At 41.4% G+C, this 20,384-nt stretch overlaps 3 protein-coding genes across 3 annotated transcripts in view; 1 reads left to right on the top strand and 2 right to left on the bottom strand.

Annotated features, from left to right (window-relative positions):
- Window positions 1-5,736, bottom strand: part of fbln7 (fibulin 7) — a 13,620-nt gene extending 7,884 nt beyond the window's left edge. The window contains exons 1-3 of the mRNA XM_032540670.1: window positions 5,317-5,736; window positions 3,902-4,064; window positions 1,462-1,638 (exon numbers count right to left, since the gene is read on the bottom strand). Coding sequence (XP_032396561.1) covers window positions 1,462-1,638; window positions 3,902-4,064; window positions 5,317-5,394 — 418 coding nt within the window. The 5' untranslated portion in view covers window positions 5,395-5,736. The remainder of the gene's footprint in view (window positions 1-1,461; window positions 1,639-3,901; window positions 4,065-5,316) is intronic.
- Window positions 5,737-6,539: 803 nt separating this feature from the next.
- Window positions 6,540-14,965, top strand: zc3h6 (zinc finger CCCH-type containing 6). The gene is made up of 12 exons (XM_032540665.1): window positions 6,540-7,019; window positions 9,139-9,364; window positions 9,477-9,578; window positions 9,668-9,917; window positions 10,022-10,164; window positions 10,883-11,011; window positions 11,104-11,218; window positions 11,337-11,446; window positions 11,538-11,770; window positions 11,851-12,257; window positions 12,346-12,537; window positions 12,742-14,965. Exons 1-12 carry the CDS (start codon window positions 6,934-6,936, stop codon window positions 14,232-14,234), a joined length of 3,486 nt encoding a protein of 1,161 aa, XP_032396556.1. The 5' UTR covers window positions 6,540-6,933; the 3' UTR covers window positions 14,235-14,965.
- Window positions 14,966-16,245: 1,280 nt separating this feature from the next.
- Window positions 16,246-20,352, bottom strand: LOC116705776 (uncharacterized). The gene is made up of 4 exons (XM_032542179.1): window positions 17,046-20,352; window positions 16,789-16,968; window positions 16,533-16,705; window positions 16,246-16,441 (listed from the first exon to the last, which is right to left on the bottom strand). The coding sequence occupies exons 1-4, from the start codon at window positions 20,115-20,117 to the stop codon at window positions 16,294-16,296; spliced, it is 3,573 nt and encodes a 1,190-aa protein (XP_032398070.1). The 5' UTR covers window positions 20,118-20,352; the 3' UTR covers window positions 16,246-16,293.
- Between the last annotated feature and the right edge of the window lie 32 nt (window positions 20,353-20,384).

Raw genomic sequence — 20,384 nt, 5'->3', positions numbered from 1 at the left:
TTGGCTTCTTTATACACATTAATACAAATTTTTACCTGGGGTGACAAAACTTTCGAACCCCACTGTATACCTACTGAATACATACTGGCGACGTCTCAGTATGTATTAAGTACACATCCATTAATTTATCCACCAATGTTAAGTTGTGTTTGTGACATATAGATTATTAACCATCACACCAAGAAGATGATAAACCTGTATAGAATGTACTATCACTCGATACAGAAGTACTACAAAATGAATTAAAATGTAGGAAAAATAGTATATTATGTCTTATGATTTTTGTTTCTGCAGTCAGCTCTGAGAGTTGTGCAGATGTGAAAATTATGAAGCAGTCCACAGTATCCTGGATGAGCACCAATCTCTGTAATGTTTTTGACTTCCTTGGGGGCCAGCACAGCCAGGGACATAACATGTAAAGGCCCACTTCACTCTGCTAGATATTTTTAAACTCTTCTTATCTTTAAAGATTTCACACCCCGTCAATACCGCTTTTTAAGCATGACTAAATATAGATGTCTTTTGCTGGGCTGAAAAACACGAACAGGGATAATATTGTGCACAGTCAACCCTTCTCATGTTGTTTTAACCACGAATGTCAATAAACGTATGCACATGTTCAACTGAGTGCGCCACTTGGAATTTCTGGAAGAGTGCCACCAGCAGCGGCTGAAGGGGCTATCAATAGCATGCTTAGCATACTTCTGTGCTATCAGACCATGGTGTGGGTATAATGTCTGGACCTAACCCTCTCCAGTGGGACTGCTGTCAAAGAACCAGGGAAACTTGAGCAAGAGAGGTAGGGTTTATCTTACAGTAGCCCAACCACTGTTGCTCATGAAGAGTAGAAACCTGGAGGGTAAGGCACCCCACAGTGGAATGCAGTACAGGTGTTTTACTGTGTTCAGAGACATTTAATGCCATTTTAACGAGGGCTTCATTCAGTACACATAGGATCTCTAGCCACTAAAGAATGCCTCTTTTCTTTGCTTGTTATCTGTGTGTGTGTGTGTGTGTGTGTGTGTGTGTATGTGTGTGTGTGTGTGTGTGTGTGTGTGTGTGTGTGTGTGTGTGTGTGTGTGTGTGTGTGTGTGTGTGTGTGTGTGTCTGTGTGTGTCTGTGTGTGTGTGCTGCTGTCTCTTTTAGCCTGGCACTCAAACACTGGTGAGCCAAATTCGCCCTAAATTGGGGCAGGGATTTCTGCTCAACAGTGAATAATACACAGACATAGCAGTTCCTGACCCAAAACACTCCACCAAATCAGAAAAGTACTGAATGTGTGTTTGTATTTAAAGAAGGTCATGGTAATGAAAAGCTCCTAAACCTGTGATAAAAAAAGGTGTAGCTGAAGTGAGACTGCATTCCTCACCTGAATCAAATGTAACACTGGTCTCACACAAATCCTTAGAAATTAGGGTTTTTAGGAGGGTAGTATGCCTGGAATTCCTGTATCTTGCTTACCTTTACAGATGGCACTGATGCCAGTCCAGGTGCCATTGTCCTGGCAGATACGTGTGGCAGAACCGACAAGATGGTAGCCATGGGAACAAGTGAAATGGACCTCATGTCCAACAAAATACTTTGAGCCAAACTTGGTTCCATGAGCAGGGGCTTCCAGAGAGGGGCAGGTGGTGGGAGCTGTGGGAGAGAGAAAGAGAGCACAAGAGAAAGGCTGGTCACATGTGGAGTAAGCCTCCCGACATCCTCTGGCATTCTCTGCCAGGGGATATACACGTGTCACTGGGCAGTACAAAGCCTTCATGAGAGAGGACGGTTCAAATGCCTCATTTACAGTCAACCAGCACAGCACCGGCCATTTTTATGAGTCAGACTTTTACCAGCAGCCAAATGTTATGCTATGTTGTCTTCTTTGGAAAGTTTAAGGCTTGTATAATATAAACCGTAATAACATTACTTAACATGGTGAATGGACAATACATTTTTTACTTTTTAGAGAATTTATAGGAGAAAATGTTTCCTATTCTTTCAACCTAAAGTGAAAACTACAATCAGAACACCTACAATACTGTATGATGAGTCAATGTCCCATGGAGAGACCTCCATCATGTCCAGCTCGTGTTTGTAGTATAATGAAAGCCCATTGTGTCTTGCTCTGTACATTTTAAGTTTGAGCATGATGTCACAGGGGTACAATATGAAAAAACCTGTGTATAATATGATGTTTGCATGTACTGTATATAGGGAAGCACATAGAGTAAAATAGGCTAAATACACCTTCTGAAATAAGATGGTGAATGCTGCACATCATTTTTAATACAATATCATTAAATAATATTCTATATTACTTTACTAATTCATTCATTGTAACTATATCTCTATCCAATTTGTATTTTTAAATTTAAATTGTATTTATATGTGGATTTGGGGATTTTCATGCTGATGTGAGCATTTAAAGCAGGTGGTGCAATCATTTCAGTTTATCATTTTGTTGAGCCTTCATTAATGTGTAAATGTAAAATATCAGCTTCCTCCTGTCTTGCCAAGTGCTCTCCAGAGTTATGGACTGCACTGGTCCATCACTAACAAATTGGCCTCCGTGTCTGCTGCCAAACAACACAATTCCACAATTTGACTTCCTCTGTCAAATACTCTGCTCTGTAACTGAGATGGCCTCCCACTGTTGGGTGAATATATAATCCCATAATAGAAGAAGACATATCTGGCTCTCTAGTGTGTAAAAACTGTTTGAAGATGACTTTAAACAATTTAATGTTCCCAAAATGTTACTTGGTACATTTGATACATTGGAATTTTCTGTTTCCTTTAAGTGGACAATCATTCACTGAATTACTGAGCAAGACCTCAGTCATATAATGATGCATGTGGAACTTTATACAGTATGGATTGTTAAATAAATGACCACTCATTCTGTAAACTCTTTCTGTGAAAATAAATACATAAAATAATAAAAATCCAACTCATAGTTCTAAAGCCAACCATTTACTGTGGGTTTATCAGTGAAAAAGAATATAGACATCTATTCTGCACTTTTAGCAGTCTGTCTTTATGGTATGTTGATTTTACCTAAAGAATGTTTATTAAGTTATGACTATATAAAATCAATGTCATAGTTAATCATCATAAAGTAATATTGGAATGGCATCCACCAGATCCTTTTAATACACTTTAAATCATCTCAATCAATTGTATTTAAATTGTAAATTTGAAAACTATAGCCACTTGTTACGACACAAATATTGCATGAATACTAAATACTTAATTATTTATGTATACCTACATTATTTATGCCAAATGGTCAAACAAGCAGAGCATTGTAGACTACATAAAAATATTGCTTCAGTGACAGAGCGAAAAGTCATTTCTAACAATCTATCAATAGAAATAGCACATATTCATTCACTTATTTACCTGAACAATTAGACATGTTTAAAATAATAACCTCATCAAATTCCATTGGCCAATTTATTGTAAAATGCATATGTAACATGATGGTGACATTATGCATATTCCTGTATAGCCATGTCTGCAAGGATAAGTGAGTCAGTTGGATTTAATAATTGACCCTTACTGTATATAAGAACAAATTGATAGATGATAGAAGATTATGATTTAGGACAGAGAAGACTTTTTGACAGTGACAGTGGGAAAGGTAATGAATTAAGGATAGTAGCTACTTCAGTGTCACGGTCCTGCTCTTGTGCATGTTGGCTCACTGTCACACTGCCATGACTTACTCAGACACTTTTACTTACTTTTACTTTTTTTCTGTTAGAACAGAGCCATTAATATTATAAGTAACTCCTGCTATGACAAGTCAAAATGTCAGCTAAGAAAAAGCCCATTAAAGATGATGATGATGATTATGATGAGGAATATGATGACTAGGGTGGTGTGTGTTTGTTATCTGCGTTTTAATCACCAGCTGACTGGTCAGCTTGAGGTAACTTGGAGACAGAGTTCTGAAGTGTTGCCAGCTTTGACTTCATGATCCGGAGGCCCTCTGTAAAACGCATCTCCTGGCCTTTCAGAAACTTCTCCATTTGACGAAGCACCCCAACCACCTGGTGCTTATCCATGCACGTCTGTGGATAAAGAATGAGCACTATTAGCAAAATTAAGAGTTGTAAAAGAGCCTTGGCAAAACATTTAAAAAGTCAACGACTTTCCAACAAGAAAAGGAGCGCAGGAATAAAGGTTACCTATGTTTAATGGTCATAAAATATAAAACATGAGCTGTGAATAAACATCATGTGCAGCTGTGGTGCATGATGTAATTGAAACTTAAACCATCTTATTTGTGGGCACATGATTGTTATGGTTACAAAGAGTTTTCATTAATATTAAAACACATTATGTAAGACGTTTTTACTTGCACAATTCAGTCACCGCAATGTCTTTTATTTGAAACTATATTTGCTTTCCACTACTTTCCATTAGACTTCATTGCACTCACATGTGAGATATTCTAGGCTCACCATCTCTCTTCTTCTCTCCCTCATCCCCTTTTCCACTCACTATCACAGCTCTAGTGGCAGACACAGCTGGACAAAAGCTGTCTGGCAGATGTCAGTGGGACCTAAGTCCAAAATGCTGTTCCTCTGTAAATTTTGCATGGTGGTAGGCACATGAATGGGCAGACTTAAAATAGCATGGGTGCCACAAGCAGTTACTTGAGAGAGAAAGCTGGTCAAGCCATTACAAAGTTCCTCAGAGAAAGTGCCTCTAATCCTTTCAGGAGGGTTTATTAATCACATGCTCATAGGAACAATTTCTCTGTGCAGCATACCTTAAATTCCTGCACTGGTAATTTTGAAGGGCCTTGTACAATCACAACTAGCTTCAATACATTAATATTCATTGCGCACATAGTTTGGACCAGTGTAGTAGTTAGACAGTGCTCTGCTCCTTATACTTGCCCCAGGCAAATAGGAAATGCCACCAGCTGTCAAGACATGAGAGGACTCATATCCGGATGCTACAGTGGAAGTTTTTTTTGGAAAAGCAAAACTTAGGTCTATAGTTTAGGAGTAATTTCCCCAGTGGAGAACATAGACTGTGATCACAAACCTTTGCAAAACTGAAAATGACACATACACACAATTGGATAAAGTGCTAAAACAGCATAAAAGGCAATGTTATTGGTTGGGGTGACTTTTTATGGATAATAAGGTTAAAGATATTAAAATGGATTACTTTACCTCAAATGTGTAAATAGACCTAATTCACAAATATGGTTTGCACAGATTTTGAGATTTGATAGGCTATAGTAAAAGACTTTGTGAGTTGTTTCATAAACTAATTGAGTACTAGTGTGAGTGAGTAAATTGCTCTTACCTGAACGGCACCATGACCACTCTGGATAGCTGTCAAACACAGCAAAAGCAAACACCTGCGTCGAAAAGACCATGCCATCTCTTAAAGTCCAGTAGCCTAATAATAACGTCTAATTATGTTCCCTATTGGTGTTCTCCAAGATTTAGAAGACTTCTTTTTTATGGTGCTTGTTTAATATCTAAAAGGAGTTACTTGTTGTAAAGTTCTGTCCCCTGGTTTAAAGAGTTTGGAGGATGCTCATCAGGTGTCTGAGACAGAGATGCGCTCGCGTCTCTTTATCTGCGCTCGGAAAGTTCAGCCTCCTCAGCCCTGAACGCCACCTAGTTTCCTACAGCTAGACTCCCTCCCACCAAGATACTCCCACCTTGTATGCTTTTCTCTTTCATCTTTGTGTTGCTGTCAAGGAAAGTTGCACACAACATAAAGTCAGCTATATATGTAGAAAAATGCACGCAAGTGTAATATGACCTAGGCCTACTTGTGTTTGTTTAGGTTACCCTGCCATGGGGTAAACCATTTCCTTTTCCTTAGAAACTCTAATGACTGGATCGCAGACCTTCCTCGGAATAGTGTGATGTTCATTACGTACCTCGTATCTCTGAATGACTGAGTCGGATAAACACACAAATGAGCAATATGTAACACCACTGCCACTACCACTAACAGTTAAGGAATCATTAGACCAAATAGAACAACACTCACTTTAAGCCTGTAGCCTATTGACTAAAGATTTTACTCACTACAGGACTTGCATTGTTTATTGGCTCGAAGTTACCGTTGGACAAGCTTGTATTATAGGCTTGTAGAGTCAGAGCTACACCTGGTGGTCGTTGACAGGACGGCACGAGCGCCTCGAGCCAACAACGATTGCGCGTGGATGGGTGCGCGAGCGTTCAAAGCAAGGAAATATACGTAGCTAGCTAATACTTATGGGTGCATTACATAAGCTATTAAAGCGATGAAGATATTTGACTTCAGATGTTTTGTCTTTAAAATACCATAAACCCGGTTCGTTGTAACTACGTAATACACAGTTATAAATAACACATTGACAAAGAGCAAAACTGTGCGTCGCATTCACTTCAAAGTTGCAGATGTTGAAAATAACTGACGTTGCTTTAAACCAATAAGAATGGGAGCTCTCTTTGCCCGTGCGATATCTCACCAATAGGTGATTAGGATTTCTTGTGGCCAAGTTAGATAGATCCTGATACGACTATATATACGTGGAGGAATACACGATCTAGGAATGTGCTGCAGACCTCAGAAGCCATTTTGAGATGATGTCCCTGTTGAGAAATCCTATGAAGATGCTGAAATCAACGAACATGGTTACATTTCTGTCTGTTTCTCCCTCCGTCTCCTCTATTTCACCATGGCAGCTGTCAACCGACGGGACATTAGCAAAGCGGGGTATCAAGCTGTGCTCACAGAGTTAAAACGTCATTGATATGAAAGAGGAGAGTGTCTGTTTAATGTCTCTGTCGAGACATGTAACACCGTGAGTTTTTTTTCCAGTCTGAAATCGTCCAGCATTTCTCACAACCCAACGTCTCCTTGAGTGACTGTGTTAATTCACTCTTGTACCGGAGAGAAAGGAGGCAGATCCGTTTTCCAATGGCTTCTGTGAGCCTTGTTTCCAGTCCCCCAGCCCCTGTTCTTGACAAAAACATGACAGACTCTGAGCTTGCAGGGGATGAAAGGTCGAGTAACATTCTTATGCAATTCTTAATACGCTCATCTGTGCGTTTCGGTGCTGTGGGTCTACATGCTTGTGTTACTGTTTTCTTTTCTTTTTTTAACCATGAATTGAAGGGATTAGAGTCCACGGTTTTCCCCCTAAAAATCTTTGCATGCCTCTTTGGTGCAATTGAATAACGCTGACCAAATAGCCTAGGTTTCCCATCACCGTGTCGATAAGACTCATTTATGACCATTTCCATGCAAGATAGCAGACCTCATTGTTTGTGTTGTTGTGGCACTGGGATGAATTTATGGCTTCATTGTGTGGCCATCTGCAGGGGGATATGCAAATGACCATGGTGTAAATGCCACGCCCATCCGCGTACTGCACTCCCCCTGCCGGGCACCTGGCAGTACTGCTGATACAGGGCTCACGCAGGGTTGAGATCATGTGCTTCTGCTGGATACAAACCATGGCTGTGTCCTTGTGATTGGTCTCTACTCCTTCCAGGGCTGTCAGACCACGTAAACAAAGAGGGCCAAGAGAGTTTGCTGGTGTCAAACCAAAGATTTCACCAGGTTGTTTCCCCGCCTAACACAAGTTCAAGCAAAGAAAAGGAAACATCTGATGTAGTGTTCTTTGTTTGAAACAAAATTTGGGGTATTCTCCAGCTATTGAAGGTGTGCCTATCCCTGTTATACACCTTCCATGACTCACTCTGGGCATCTGCTTTTACCTATTACATGGATAGACCTGTCTTAAAATGGGTCTGAAAAGTCATGTTATTCCAATAGGGACTCAGATATGTTTGCACTGGCTCGATAAGTAGGGTTGTGGTTTTATTGAGCCTTATGGTGTTACTGGAATTATGGTCTCACTGGAAAATACATGTTTTTATACATGTTGAATAGTTATGCTGGGATATTTATATACCATCCTCATACACGGTATTCTACCAGTGATTAGGTATTTTCCTACATTTAGCTACATGACTACGGTCAAATGTCAAAATAGAAAAAAAGCTGCTCATGCCAGTTTTCCCCAATCATATGCAACAAGTTGGTAAATGTTTTATATGGAATTTTGAGGTCTCTGCTGCTTTAAGCAGACTAAAAATGAAATTTAGGTACAGTATCATGGTGGCTTTAAATGTGGAAGGTATCAGGTTGAAGCCTGATTTGCATGGGTGTCAGTGGAAGAGGTAGCTGGTGTCTGTGAAAACCGACCTGGATCAGTGAGTGGACATTCTTTCCATTTTAGGGGGTTTTGTTTCATGCTGCTGCCTGCACTATATTTTTAAAGCAGCTGACAGCACAGAGTATGAAAACACTGGAATTATATACAGTATATGAACAGTATATATACTTTAAATGAAATACTGTTTGCTCTGTATTGTCCATCTACTATAATACAGTGTGTGTTGATCCCAAATCTAGAAATTTGAATCACAACTGATTCAGTCATCATCTTAAATGTGGACCAGGTGTTATAAAAGCTTACCAAGCTGTAGTGTTATAACCAACTAAATGTACTCCTACCGTCCCTGTCTGAAACAACAGATTAAAAAAGTAGCCACCTGGTCACCGGCTCAGTCACATTTCAGTAACAACTGCTCTGCAGGGGCCATGGGTGCCGCAGCAAAGTAAAAGAGAGAAAGCCCAAAATTATGCTAACATACTGATCATAACAGTAATAGAGTTGTCTTTAAACATGAACTACACTGTGTTTTTGTTGAAATTCCATCCCCATATGTTTGCCATTTTGCTTTTTAAATCAGACTAGTTTACTTAACAGTGATAAAGGTATGTGTGCCTAAATCATACTTCAACCACTTTTCTCTGAACTCAGGCTGTCCTTATGTAAAGGAACTGAATAACCTTTCTTCTGTCATCATTCAGAGGTTTTCATGAATTTTACTCAACCTGAGGTTGAATTTAATTTGGCTTTCATGAAATAACAACACACTGGTTCACAGGAAATCAAACCGTAGCCTTGAATTATTGACAGGATGTTTTTAGTACAGGAAAGGCTCAGGGCATATTGGAAACGGTCTGGCATGATATTTAGTCATTTGCTTCAAATGAAGGGAAAATACATTATAACATACCCTTATACTCACTGTACTGACTATTTTTTAGAGAGGATGGTGAACTAGAAGATGGAGAAATAGATGATGAAGGGATTGGAATTGAAGAGGAAAACAAAGAGGCTACAGAGGTAAATGAAGACAAAGAGAGGGAAAAGGAAAAAGACAAAGCTAAAGAAAAAGAGAAAGAAGAGAAGACTCACAGGCACTCCAGGAAAAGATACAAGAAGACCAGAGAGAAGAGAAGGTCTAAAAGAAGGAGGCGTGACAGACCGAAGGTAAGATGCTATTACATCTCTTACTGCTAAAGCAATGAAGGCATGTATGTCAACTACTTAGACTAATTCATAATGAATTTTAATGTTGTGTTTTTCCTTTTGTTCTCCTCAGCACCACTCCCCCTCCAGCAGCTCCAGCTCCGACAGTTATGACTCTGACTACGATCGAGCAGAAAGGCCCAAAAACCGTAAGAGCCAAGGATCTGATGGCCAGGTGAGTTCACCACCGCTGGCATGTTGACGCTGTATATTCCTAAAGGCATTATTGTCTGACATTTTTCTCTTTGACGGCTGACTTGCCAGCATGGACGGGATTCAAAGGGAGGCCATGGCAACTCACAGAAGTCCCCGCCACACAAGAGCAGTGATTTTGACAAATACAGCGACTACAGTGATGACAAGTATGACTATGATGACGAGGAGGATGAGTACGAAGGTGACATGTCCGAGTATCCGCAGTCAAAAGACACAATTTCCCAGAGTCAGGGAAGAGGACGCCATGCCAATGACCAGATGAAGAGAGGAAGCATGAGGGGGATGAAACAACAACAGTGTATGAAGGCTTTTCAAATTCAAAATCTTTTTGTATCAGATCATTCCTGCATAAATGTTATCTGTTTTATGTTTTGATCACTTCTCCCATAATGTCATTTTTAGTTGGGCAGAGAGGAAGGGGCCGAGGGAGTGGACCAGGAAGAGGACGTGGGATGCTTAACAAGAACAAGAAGCTTAAGGGCAAGCCCTGGGGAGGACGGAGACGAGGTCGAGGAGGAGACCAGGGCATGGAAGACATGCTACCAGTATGTGTGTCTCTGAATATTTAACCAAATGAATTAGGATTATATACTATTTTAGAAGTAAAAATGAGCATGAGCCACAACTGCCCCCTGTAACACTGATTTATTTAATAACAATGCATTATGTAATAACATGTCAAAGTGTAATAAATATTCCCTTCATTATGTGATAAGACCAGCATTATGTAATAATCTGCCACATTTTGTAATAAAAACCTGAAGTTAATTAATAATACATTTTTCTGCATTTTTGTAATAAATTATTACATAATGCGGTGGTTCTCACAAAATGCAAAAATCTAGTATGGTGCAATATGTAATAACCAACCAAAAGGGATGTCTTCATTTATGTTTCATAACATTGTAATGTTTATTTTATGAATTTGTAAATTTGAGAAGAGTTAATCAAAATGAATTTAAAAAATATACTATTTGTTAATTAGTATTACCTTTCATCATTAAATGTATTATATATTGCGTTTAGGGTTTTTTATACAAAATGGGACAGATTATTACATAATGCAGGTGTTATTACATAATGAAGTTTTTATGTTCATTACATGTTGACTTTTTACATTAGTATTATAGTAGTCATCATGGGGAATCAGGCTGAAGTACTGTATATCATTTTAATGTCTGCATCATATGTAATTTGCATGTTTTTAAATTAGTTGGGGTAGAAAAAACAAACTGAGACCACATCTTGTTGTTTGTGACACAGGAAGGAAAAAATTCTTGCGGTTTTCAGAAGAAACGGCCAATTATGAGCAAAGAGTTTATCAATCAGCACACTGTCGAACACAACGGGAGATACATCTGCAAGTATTTCCTGGAGGGTCGATGCATCAAGGTATACCAATGTTCTTTTACTTGCTTTAACAATGTATGCTATAATATTTTTAAAATCATAAACACCGATTAAATGATTTGTTCTTCATACAGGGGGAACAGTGCAAGTTTGAACACGAGCTTGTCGTACCAGATAAGAAAAAAGAACTTTGTAAATTTTACCTCCAAGGATACTGCAGTAAAGGAGATAATTGCATATACATGCACAATATCCTTTACTAATGACAACAAGCATTTTTAATTACATTTGTGTAATTGCATTGTATAATTAAGTGAAGTCTCATCATACCTTTTAATAAGTTCTGTCCCTTAACCTGTGATAGCACATGAATACCCATGCAAGTTCTTTCATACTGGAGCCAAATGTTACCAAGGGGACAACTGCAAGTTCTCCCACGAGGCTTTGAACGATGTGACCAAAGGGTTGCTTGATAAGGTATGACTCAAAGATTTTGTTTTTTACTCTTCTATGCCAAAAGATTCTCAGCTCTAATTATCTTTATTTCTGCTTCGGACTCATTTATCAGATAATTAACACTGAAGAGGAGAACGCCCGCGAGGACGAGTTGGAGCTGGAGGATCTGAGAAAGCAGGGCATCGCCCCACTTCCGAAGCCTCCTCCTGGGGTGGGGTTGCTGCCCACTCCTGGTCAGAGCAGTCCTACAGATGGAGCTTCTGGCCAAGCCGGGAAGAAAATCCCCTCCCTGTTTGAAATCAAGGTTCAACCTACCGTAGACTTGGCACAAAAAATTTGTCTGAGGTAACCAAAATCATCTGTCATCAAACTCAAAATCAAACTCTTCCAAGTTTATCAACTTAATTGTGCGTATTATTTTTCAGTGGATCCAACTTCTCCCAGAATCAAGGTGAAGGCACCAATTCGTGCAGTGGAGGCTCAGAGGACACGCAGAGTGGAGGAATGGTGCCTTCAGGCCTCTCTGCGCCTCCTATTCCTCCCCCTGGATCACCTGTTCCCATGGGTCACCCCACTGGGCCACCCATGCTACAATGCCCCCCAGGACAGCATCCACCACACGGATTTCCAATGCACCCACCTGGTCCACCCCCACCCTTCCTTGGAAACCGACCCGATATCAACCCTCAGATTAATATGCAGAGGCCTCCATTCCCTCCTATACCAGATCTACAGATGCTGCAAAGTCTCTTCCCTTTTCCATCGTTGGGTCAGAACCCAGTAGAGTTCTTCAGCAACTTCCTCCGAAACCAGGCTATGGGCCCACAAGGAGGTCACTGTTATAGTAATATCATTAGCCTTATTACTTAGCTAATTATCTTTTATCTGTAACTGAAATTGTTTTATGTTCAATTTTGTAGACCCTAGTCTGGGTTTCATGCCGAACCTCCAGCAGCAGACGGATGCAGAGTCACAGTTGCAGTCTTTACCACCAGAAGTACAGAAGGCCATCTTTTTACACCTGACACAGCAGCAGCAACAACAACAAGACTCACATCCACAGGGAAGTGAGACACAGAAAACAGAAGGCCAGGATAACAATGCAAATAGAGGTAAGTGCCAAGGGACAAACAGCAGGTTTGGTGAATTCATTAAGCTAAAAAAGAGAAATGAAATGGACAGAGGTGAAAAGACTGGGATTTATCCAAACGCCTCAGTAAAACAAGGTGTTGATACACAGACAATTTATAAACATGCTCTGAGAGACCAAACATTTAAATAGGATTTAACCTTTTTTTTTTTTTTTTTTTTTACAGATGAAACTACAAACTGGTACTCAAGCGACGAGGAGGATGGGAGCTGTGTTTCCTCCATCCTTAAATCTCTCCAGAAGCAGAATGAGATGCAGCAGTCTCAGTCCAAGCCCCCCCAGGTTGCCCCAGCTGCTCCAGCACTGGGTGACCCTAGGCTTGTGAAGGCCCCACACAGTGACCCCCGTGTAAAGACAGACCCACGACAGCGACCCCCCGAGATGAAAAAGGAGTCCGATGGAGCTGCGGACCCACGTTTCTCCAGAGACCCCAGGAAGATGAGACCAATGGAGCCCAGTTCTTATCGCCAGCAGAGCCACTCTGTTCCTAAGAAGCCTCCTACTGGAGATGACGATGATGAAGGAGAGAGGGAGCTCAGGGACAAAGCTGTTCTCATCCCTCTAGATGCCGTCCCTGATGTGGTACTGCAGGACCCTCGTTGCCAGTTAAAGCAGTTTAGCCACATCCGGGTGGACATCCTGCTCCAGCGGCCAGCCTTCGCTCAGACAGTGGTGTGGGCCCCTGAGGACCTCATCCCTTCCCTGGTTCCCAAACAGGAACACTCCATCAACTTGCCTCTTCCACCCCTAATTGCAGATGCTCAGATGAACCGAACAAGCCTACCTGATCACCCCCCTGTCTCCAGCCCTCCACCAATTGACCCCAGACTGGTGGCTGCACGTTTGAAGGAACGTATGAGGCGCTTACCTTCTGGATCTCTAGAGTCTCGGTCCTCCATTGAAAGACCTGTAGATCCGCGCCAGAAAAAGACTCTGGACCCCAGACTACAGCGTACAGGAAGTCTAGATTCCAAGCTGCTGGGTCAGAAAGTGCCCTCCTCTGGGGGAGGAGTTGTGGACCCCAGACTACAGAAGGCCAGTGCTAGCTCCTCTCCTCAAGCAGTCCAAGTGAAGCCAGAGCCTGAGAAGCTGCCACCTTATGCCCCTCGCTTGGCATCGTCTGGTGGAGGGCTAGAGAGTCCCACTACTATCCTTGGGGGCATCAGTCTGTACGATCCTCGTAATCAAACCGAGCAGGCTCAGAAGGAGCAAGCAGAGACTCCCAAAAAGACACCTATTTTGAAACTCGTAGCTAAGAAAGACAATACTCCGCCACTCTCTCCAAACCAGCGAAGTGGCTCTTTTGAAGAAGTCAAAAGCACAGACATTGCCTCAGACCAGCAGCCACCTTCAAGTTCTCCCACAGTGACTCCTGCTTCACCTCTCAAACCCCCTGCAGTTCACAACCTCCCCATCCAGGCACTAGCCGGGCTGATCCGACCGCAGTACACTGACCCCAGGCAGGCCAAGTTAGGAGGACAGAACTATACAGGAGCACTAGAAGAGGTCGAGGAAAGGAAGCAAGAGGTAAAAAAGGAGCAGGAGGAGGCCATGGAGGAAGAACCAAAACAGGACAACCCAGAGGAGGAGGCAGACGACAGGACACTTAAAGATGTGTTCAAGACTTTTGATCCCACTGCTTCCCCTTTCTGTCAGTAAACAGAAAAAAAAATATATATATATATGAAGTTGCTAAGATTTGTATTTTGATGAGACATTTTGATGAGCCCATTCATCTTCATTTAGCTTTACATGAGCCTATTTATTTCTGTGTATAAATGATCTTGTAAAGAATCACATACTATCTAGTGTGCCACACATTTGTCAGTATGGAGATAATGCTAATTATGTGCACAGACACAGTGTATAGTTTTGACAGAATCATATTAATGCAGAAATGTGTGTTTTTGAAAGTTTGTATGTTAAGGTTTTTCTATCATTGTTTAATTTTCATGTATGTTTTAAACAATCATAAAAAAAGAAATGATGTTAACTTGTATAGGTTTTACTAAGGACTGACCCATATGGGTTCATTCCAGGCATTACACCCTGTAGAAAAGATCATCCACTCACCCACTCACTCACTACATGCAGAGAGATAATGCTAAATAATCAATCAAACAATAAGAGTTCTCTTGAGTTTGAATTTTTGTATTTCCTTATTTATTTCAAGACACTTTTATATTTATATATCTTTACGTTCATGTTCACTTTTATGATGAGGGTTATTGTTTTCACAATAAGTCAACACATGTTTTTCATGAATATTTATATTTTTTACCAACCACAATGATATGAGTTTGGGATTTGTCACGCGGATCAGGTCAGATAATCCAAACAGGAATTAAATTCTCTACACAGTATGAGACAGTTATCTGCTTAGCTGAGAAGAAAAGTGCAATTTTGCAACATTGCAGTTATGCCGTTTGTGTTTTGTACATTGTTGGACCTTTATCATTTTTTTGTTAGTTAAAGTTTATTTTTGGGCTTTTCTGCCTTTAATGGACAGGAGAGCTAGGTGAGAAAGGAAGGAAGACATGCAGGAAATCGTCACAGATCGAACTCAAACCCTGAACCTCTGCGTCAAGGCATAAGCCCTGAAGTATCCAGCATGTGCGCCTGCTCTACCCACTGAGCCACCCTGTCCACAGACTTTTATAATTTTAAGTGGCCTAAATGCTTTGAGGATAACCCGGTGGTAATGACTGCAAATAGAGTGAATTAAAATTGGTTACCTAATTTGATTCTTCACTGTCATTCCTTAAAACAGTTACTGCTGACAAGCTTGTAAATAGCAGGTTAACTGTCTTTCACTTGTTTACAGAATAGGAAAGAAGTGTACTATACAAAGAGAGAAAATATTATCTTGGTCACACTGCATTCATACTGTATATATATATATATAATATAAATACTAACTTTATAATTGTTTCATATTGAATTCTGTTGGAGTTGGCTGTAGAAGTCCTACAATGGGTGAATGTTGTGGGCTTAAGGTGGCATAATGCTCAGCAGTTTGTATTATTTGACCGTTCAGTGTCTGTTAAGGTGGATCATGTTGGATTGAAACTAAGCTATGTATTCTTTTTGTTTTTTATGATTCTCATGATTAAAATTGTAATTGCCTATTTTGTATCATGTGTACAGTCTGTTTTTAAGTGTTTTATTGAAGAATGCTTTTCAGTTTGGTGTTATGGTTGTAATAATACTGAATGACAATTTAACAATACACATGCTCAGCACATTTCAGTGATTTTATTATGAATAACTGAAATAAAGAGATAAAACAATACAAACACAAAATAGTTTGTAGTCCTTGAGTGTGACACTCTGTGAAAAGCTCCCTCTAAAGGTTTCACATTGTTATATCAAACAGAAAACAAAAAAAAATCTTTGTTATGCTTCTTGTTTCTTGAGAAACTACATACTACTTTGTGTTTTGAAGGGGTAGTGGTCACTTGTAGCCAACTGGCAGGGCAAGAGTGGGCGCTACCGGGTGGGATGAGGTCTTCCTCAAACCCAGCTCATCGGTCTCTGGGTTAGAGGTCTGCTGGGCTCGATGGATCTCCAGCTTCCTTCTCCACTGGAAACACAAGGCTGTAGCCTCTGCACCATCTGAGTTTGGCTCAGGCTGCTTCAAACCCTGGAACAAGAGAGTCATTTTGAGAGTTTAAGCTGTATCATATCTCTAGTACATGATGGAGAAGACCTCATATCATTACAGATTTGTCTTTGATGTTAGATTTACTGTAATGCAGGCTGTCTCTGCAGCGTGGACCCCACGCAAGACTGTCTGGAGTAGATTTTGTGTGTTCTTCACCAGGATCTCATCAGATGATTTGCACCCAGGTGTTACAGCATTGACACTAAGTAAACATGAAGAACATCTGTCTCATTACTTTTATGTGTTGCCTAGCTTAGTTTCTAGTGTGTGACTTATGTCTATGCTCTTCTGACCTGGAGATGATGTTGAGCTGGTTGGTGATGGTGAGAATCTGCTCCACTATGAGGGAGAGTTCAACCGTACACTGTTTATCCAGGCAATGGTTGGCAATAACTCTGATAAACTGAGTTACTGACTGGCAGTTTGCAATAACATCTTTGGCTGCATTGACAAATGCCTCTTTATTCTGAAAAAAAAGGAATGATTTTGGATGAGGGTGCCTGCAAATGTAAAGCTCAAGTCAGAAAAGTGCCCTCTGGTGGTCATTACCGGTATTGGGCCTCTCTTCCTCAAGTACTGAGTCATGTAACATAGTGTGTCAGCCATCTTCCTGGTCACCTGGACAATTCGGTTGTCCTGCGGATCCCAGCTGTCACTTTCTTGCTTTAAAAAAAGGGAAGTGTAGGTCAGCGAAGGAGCCTCTCTGTATGCGCAAGACCGGACACCATCCTACAAAGAAAAATAGGGATGTGATTTTTAAGAAATAAAGGAAACACTAACAATTGTGTTAATCATGAGATACCTACATATTTTTCCAAATTTCCAGGTCCATATTTGGCAACAGGTGCCATGTTCACATTTAGTTCTGCAGCATCTGTGTTGCCTTTCTGCCAAGGTGTCATTGCCTTGGGAAATTCCACTTCTTTGACATTAGATGGGACTGTAGCTAACACTTCTTTGATATCATCAGGTATTCTGCCCTGGAGACCAGCCATGATGTGCTCTTTAGCCTCTAGGTGAATCCCATCCTGCTTCCGGATCTCCTCCACTACATAGTGAGCTTTGGCTGACCAGCACTGTACCTGCACATCCAGACTGAGTGTGTCACAAATGTAGTGAGTCTCTATCATGAGCCTCGCCCTGCTGATTATATCTGAGATCTGAAAAGACAGGTGCTCGTTGATAGACCTCAGGTTAGAACGGGCACGCGGGTCACGGATGAAGTGTAAGCAGTCCTCAACTTGTTTGGTTGCAGGTTTTACACTTTCAAAAAGTGTTTGAGCTGCATTGTCAAATTTTTGCTCGGCGTCGTCTGTGTTGTTCTTCCTGAAGTGTTCAGCAGCAAAATAAGCAATGCTGATGATATTTTGAAGTGCTGTGCCATAATCCTTATTTGCTTTGCTTAAATGCCCAGAAAGTACCCTCATTTTAATCAAAAGACGTCTCTGAAAGAATTCTGATTTTGCAAGTTGCATCACACCAAGCGTTATGTTGAGCTCTTCGGCAGCTTTAAGATAAGCTTCAGTCAGGGTTTTTAGTTCATCCTGGTATCCTATTAACTGTTTTGATTTGTATGCACTTTTACAATTCAGGCTGGTTAGCCTTGCTGCCTCTTGAATTCGAAGCGAGTTCTCAGACAACACTGATAGCTGTTTCTGAGGGCTCAACTGGTTCATTGCAGTTGATGTTCCCAAAATCTTATCAAGTGAGTTCAGCAAAATCTGAATAGACAGACCCCAGAGGATGCAGTGTCCCTCCAATTGGTCTACCTGTCCTTTCAATGAGGTGGAAAAGTCCACCAGATACTTTGTGTTGTTCTGGGCTTTGTTCAGCTTGTTGTGTAAAATGCTGAATGTTTCTTGACGGTCACTTTGCATTGTTAAATCAGACGATGTTAAGAGCTGGACCACGTCGGCACATAAAGTCATCACTTCATTCAGTTGCTGTGTAACAGTGGCCATTGTTGGCAGATTTCTTTGCAGTTCAGTGTAAACAGTATGATACCATGTTCCAGCTACTGGCAGTAAAACCTTTCGGGTGTTGTTAATAAGGTCAGTAAACTGTGTGCTGTGTTTGTAGATGCGCTCCGTGCTCATCGCTGAGCTCATTGCCGTCTCTTGAGCTGTCTGGACGAGCAGCGGAGTCAGTGACACAAGCTCTGCTCTAAAACTTTCCAACGTCTGACAATCGACCGCATCAACAATGGCCAAGGCTTCCTTTGCGGCTTGGGCGTAACAGTTGGACATCTCAAGAACACCAGTGCAGGCCCGGTTCAGTTCTGTCACATCTTTCCCTTTAGTCACAGTCACAACTTTATACAGGAGGGGTAAAAGGTCAATTTCAAGAGGCTTGTAAATCAGTTTTGGCTCATCAGAGACAGCTGGGAGCTTTAAATCATTGATGTCATATTTATGAGCCATTTCTGCTTCTGAGGTTTCCTCATCTGAGTGCTCCACCTCTTGTTCAGTTTGGGAATCCTTCTTCATAACCTTCAAAACAGGAGAGCCTCTTTGAGCCAGGTTCAGTTCACAGGTGTCTATGACTGGTAGACATGAAGGTGAGATTTCAGGGTGACGGGCCTCCTCTCGTAGCGGGCTCAGGAGATGTGGATGCTGTTGGCCATCCAGCCCCTTTCTGAGCACTTTGAAGTGCTGAATAGCCATGGAAACATTATCTGTAAAAGTAGAATATACCTCCACATTTAGAGTGGAACCGAAAAGCATGTCTCTGACTGACTCGCCCACTTTGGTTCGAGATGATTGTACCTTTTTCAGCAGGACCAGGAGTCCATTCCTGTAGATGGGGTCATCACTTCTGTCCAAGTGCCTCCTCACTGAGTGAACCACCAGCTTCATGTGACAAATAAGGTTTGTTGCATGTTGGTTAAACAGTTTGTAGTTTTGTTCTCTATATGCTGCGTCACATCCATGCTGATCATTGACCACCTCGTCAATAGCGAGACTGGTGAACTCCCTCACATCCATTACATCACTGAGAGCCTCCTGAAGCTGACCAGTCTCCTCCTCCCATTGTTGACACACCTCATGAAGCTTTTGGACAGTTTGCATTGAATTATCTGCCAGCTCCAGTGAAAGAGCTGCGATGCGAGCTCTCAGTCTTGTGAGGCATACTCGTGAGTTCTCCACATTCTCGAAACTTTTCGCATCAACAGCCACAGCAGAGATAAAATTAGCCACTTGGATTATTCTATCAGTGAAAGATATGAAGTCCTCAACTAGTGGCTGAATTAAGTTCAGATCCATTTCTGTAGAAGAATTTGCAACCAGGAGCTGTCTCATCACACTTAAAAGTTCCTCAACCATAGATGATGCTGTCAGAAATGTATCCAAGACTTGATAAAGTACAGAAGTCATCAAAGCTTTGTCAAGCATTTGGATTTGCTGCACCAACAGAGTGCAGGTCTTCTCAAGGCCCTGCTCAGAGTCATCCTCTGAGGACTTTAAAATCATTTTTATGTCCGACCAGAACTGCAGGATGTGACGACAATGACCCACCACTCTTTGTTGAAACTCTCTACGAGAAGAGTTGGCCACAACCATGCAGTGAAACACAAGATCCCTCACCAGGCTGTCGAAGCCACTGCCTCGGATTGAGGAGGTGGGGGAACTAGCAAGTAGTTGCAACAGACTGTTCTTCCTCCCTGTGTAAAACCCACAAGGACCCAGTGATTCACCATGGCATTCACTTTTCAGGGTTATAATAATGTCACTCACAGTACTCTGCACCTTGTCTAGAATGTACCTCTTTGCTCCCTGTGCCTGCTCGCTGGTAGGGTGTTTGATGGTTGTGCACAGGGCTGTGTGCAGCATGGAGATGCACTTTCTCAGGGTCTCCAAAGAATCAAGAAGCTGTTTCATTTGTCTGGGGTCCTTTAAGGCATTTGCTCTCTCCACTGTCAGACTGTTAAGGAGAAGCAGAGCCTCCGAAAACACCTGGAACGATTTAAGTAGAGACTTGATGTCTGAGGCGGAGCCAAGCTCAGTGAGGCACTCCAAAACTCCGTCAGCAGCAGCTACAACTCTCCTGACAGTAGCATCATCGTCCACTAACAGAACCTATGAGCAGAGAAACAGATAAGGGGGCTTGTTACTGCAGTTTCTTTTGGTATGTTTTAATAACACTAG

The sequence above is a fragment of the Etheostoma spectabile genome, chromosome 17, assembly GCF_008692095.1.
Source record: "Etheostoma spectabile isolate EspeVRDwgs_2016 chromosome 17, UIUC_Espe_1.0, whole genome shotgun sequence".
Lineage (NCBI taxonomy): Eukaryota > Metazoa > Chordata > Actinopteri > Perciformes > Percidae > Etheostoma > Etheostoma spectabile.
Note: the sequence above shows the minus strand (reverse complement) of the source record. Positions and strands in the feature narration are given on the sequence as shown.

Bases quoted from the DNA above. Each gene is read 5' to 3' on its own strand.
- zc3h6 (XM_032540665.1), top strand. From the start codon at position 6,934: ATGGCTTCTGTGAGCCTTGTTTCCAGTCCCCCAGCCCCTGTTCTTGAC. The intron at 9,365-9,476 runs GTAAGATGCTAT...TGTTCTCCTCAG, and splicing joins GGAGGCGTGACAGACCGAAG to CACCACTCCCCCTCCAGCAG. The intron at 12,258-12,345 runs GTCACTGTTATA...TCAATTTTGTAG, and splicing joins GGCTATGGGCCCACAAGGAG to ACCCTAGTCTGGGTTTCATG.
- LOC116705776 (XM_032542179.1), bottom strand. From the start codon at position 20,117: ATGAAACAGCTTCTTGATTCTTTGGAGACCCTGAGAAAGTGCATCTCC. The intron at 16,706-16,788 runs GTAATGACCACC...CTTTTTTTTCAG, and splicing joins GGAAGAGAGGCCCAATACCG to AATAAAGAGGCATTTGTCAA. The intron at 16,442-16,532 runs GTCAGAAGAGCA...ATGTTTACTTAG, and splicing joins CAGCTCAACATCATCTCCAG to TGTCAATGCTGTAACACCTG.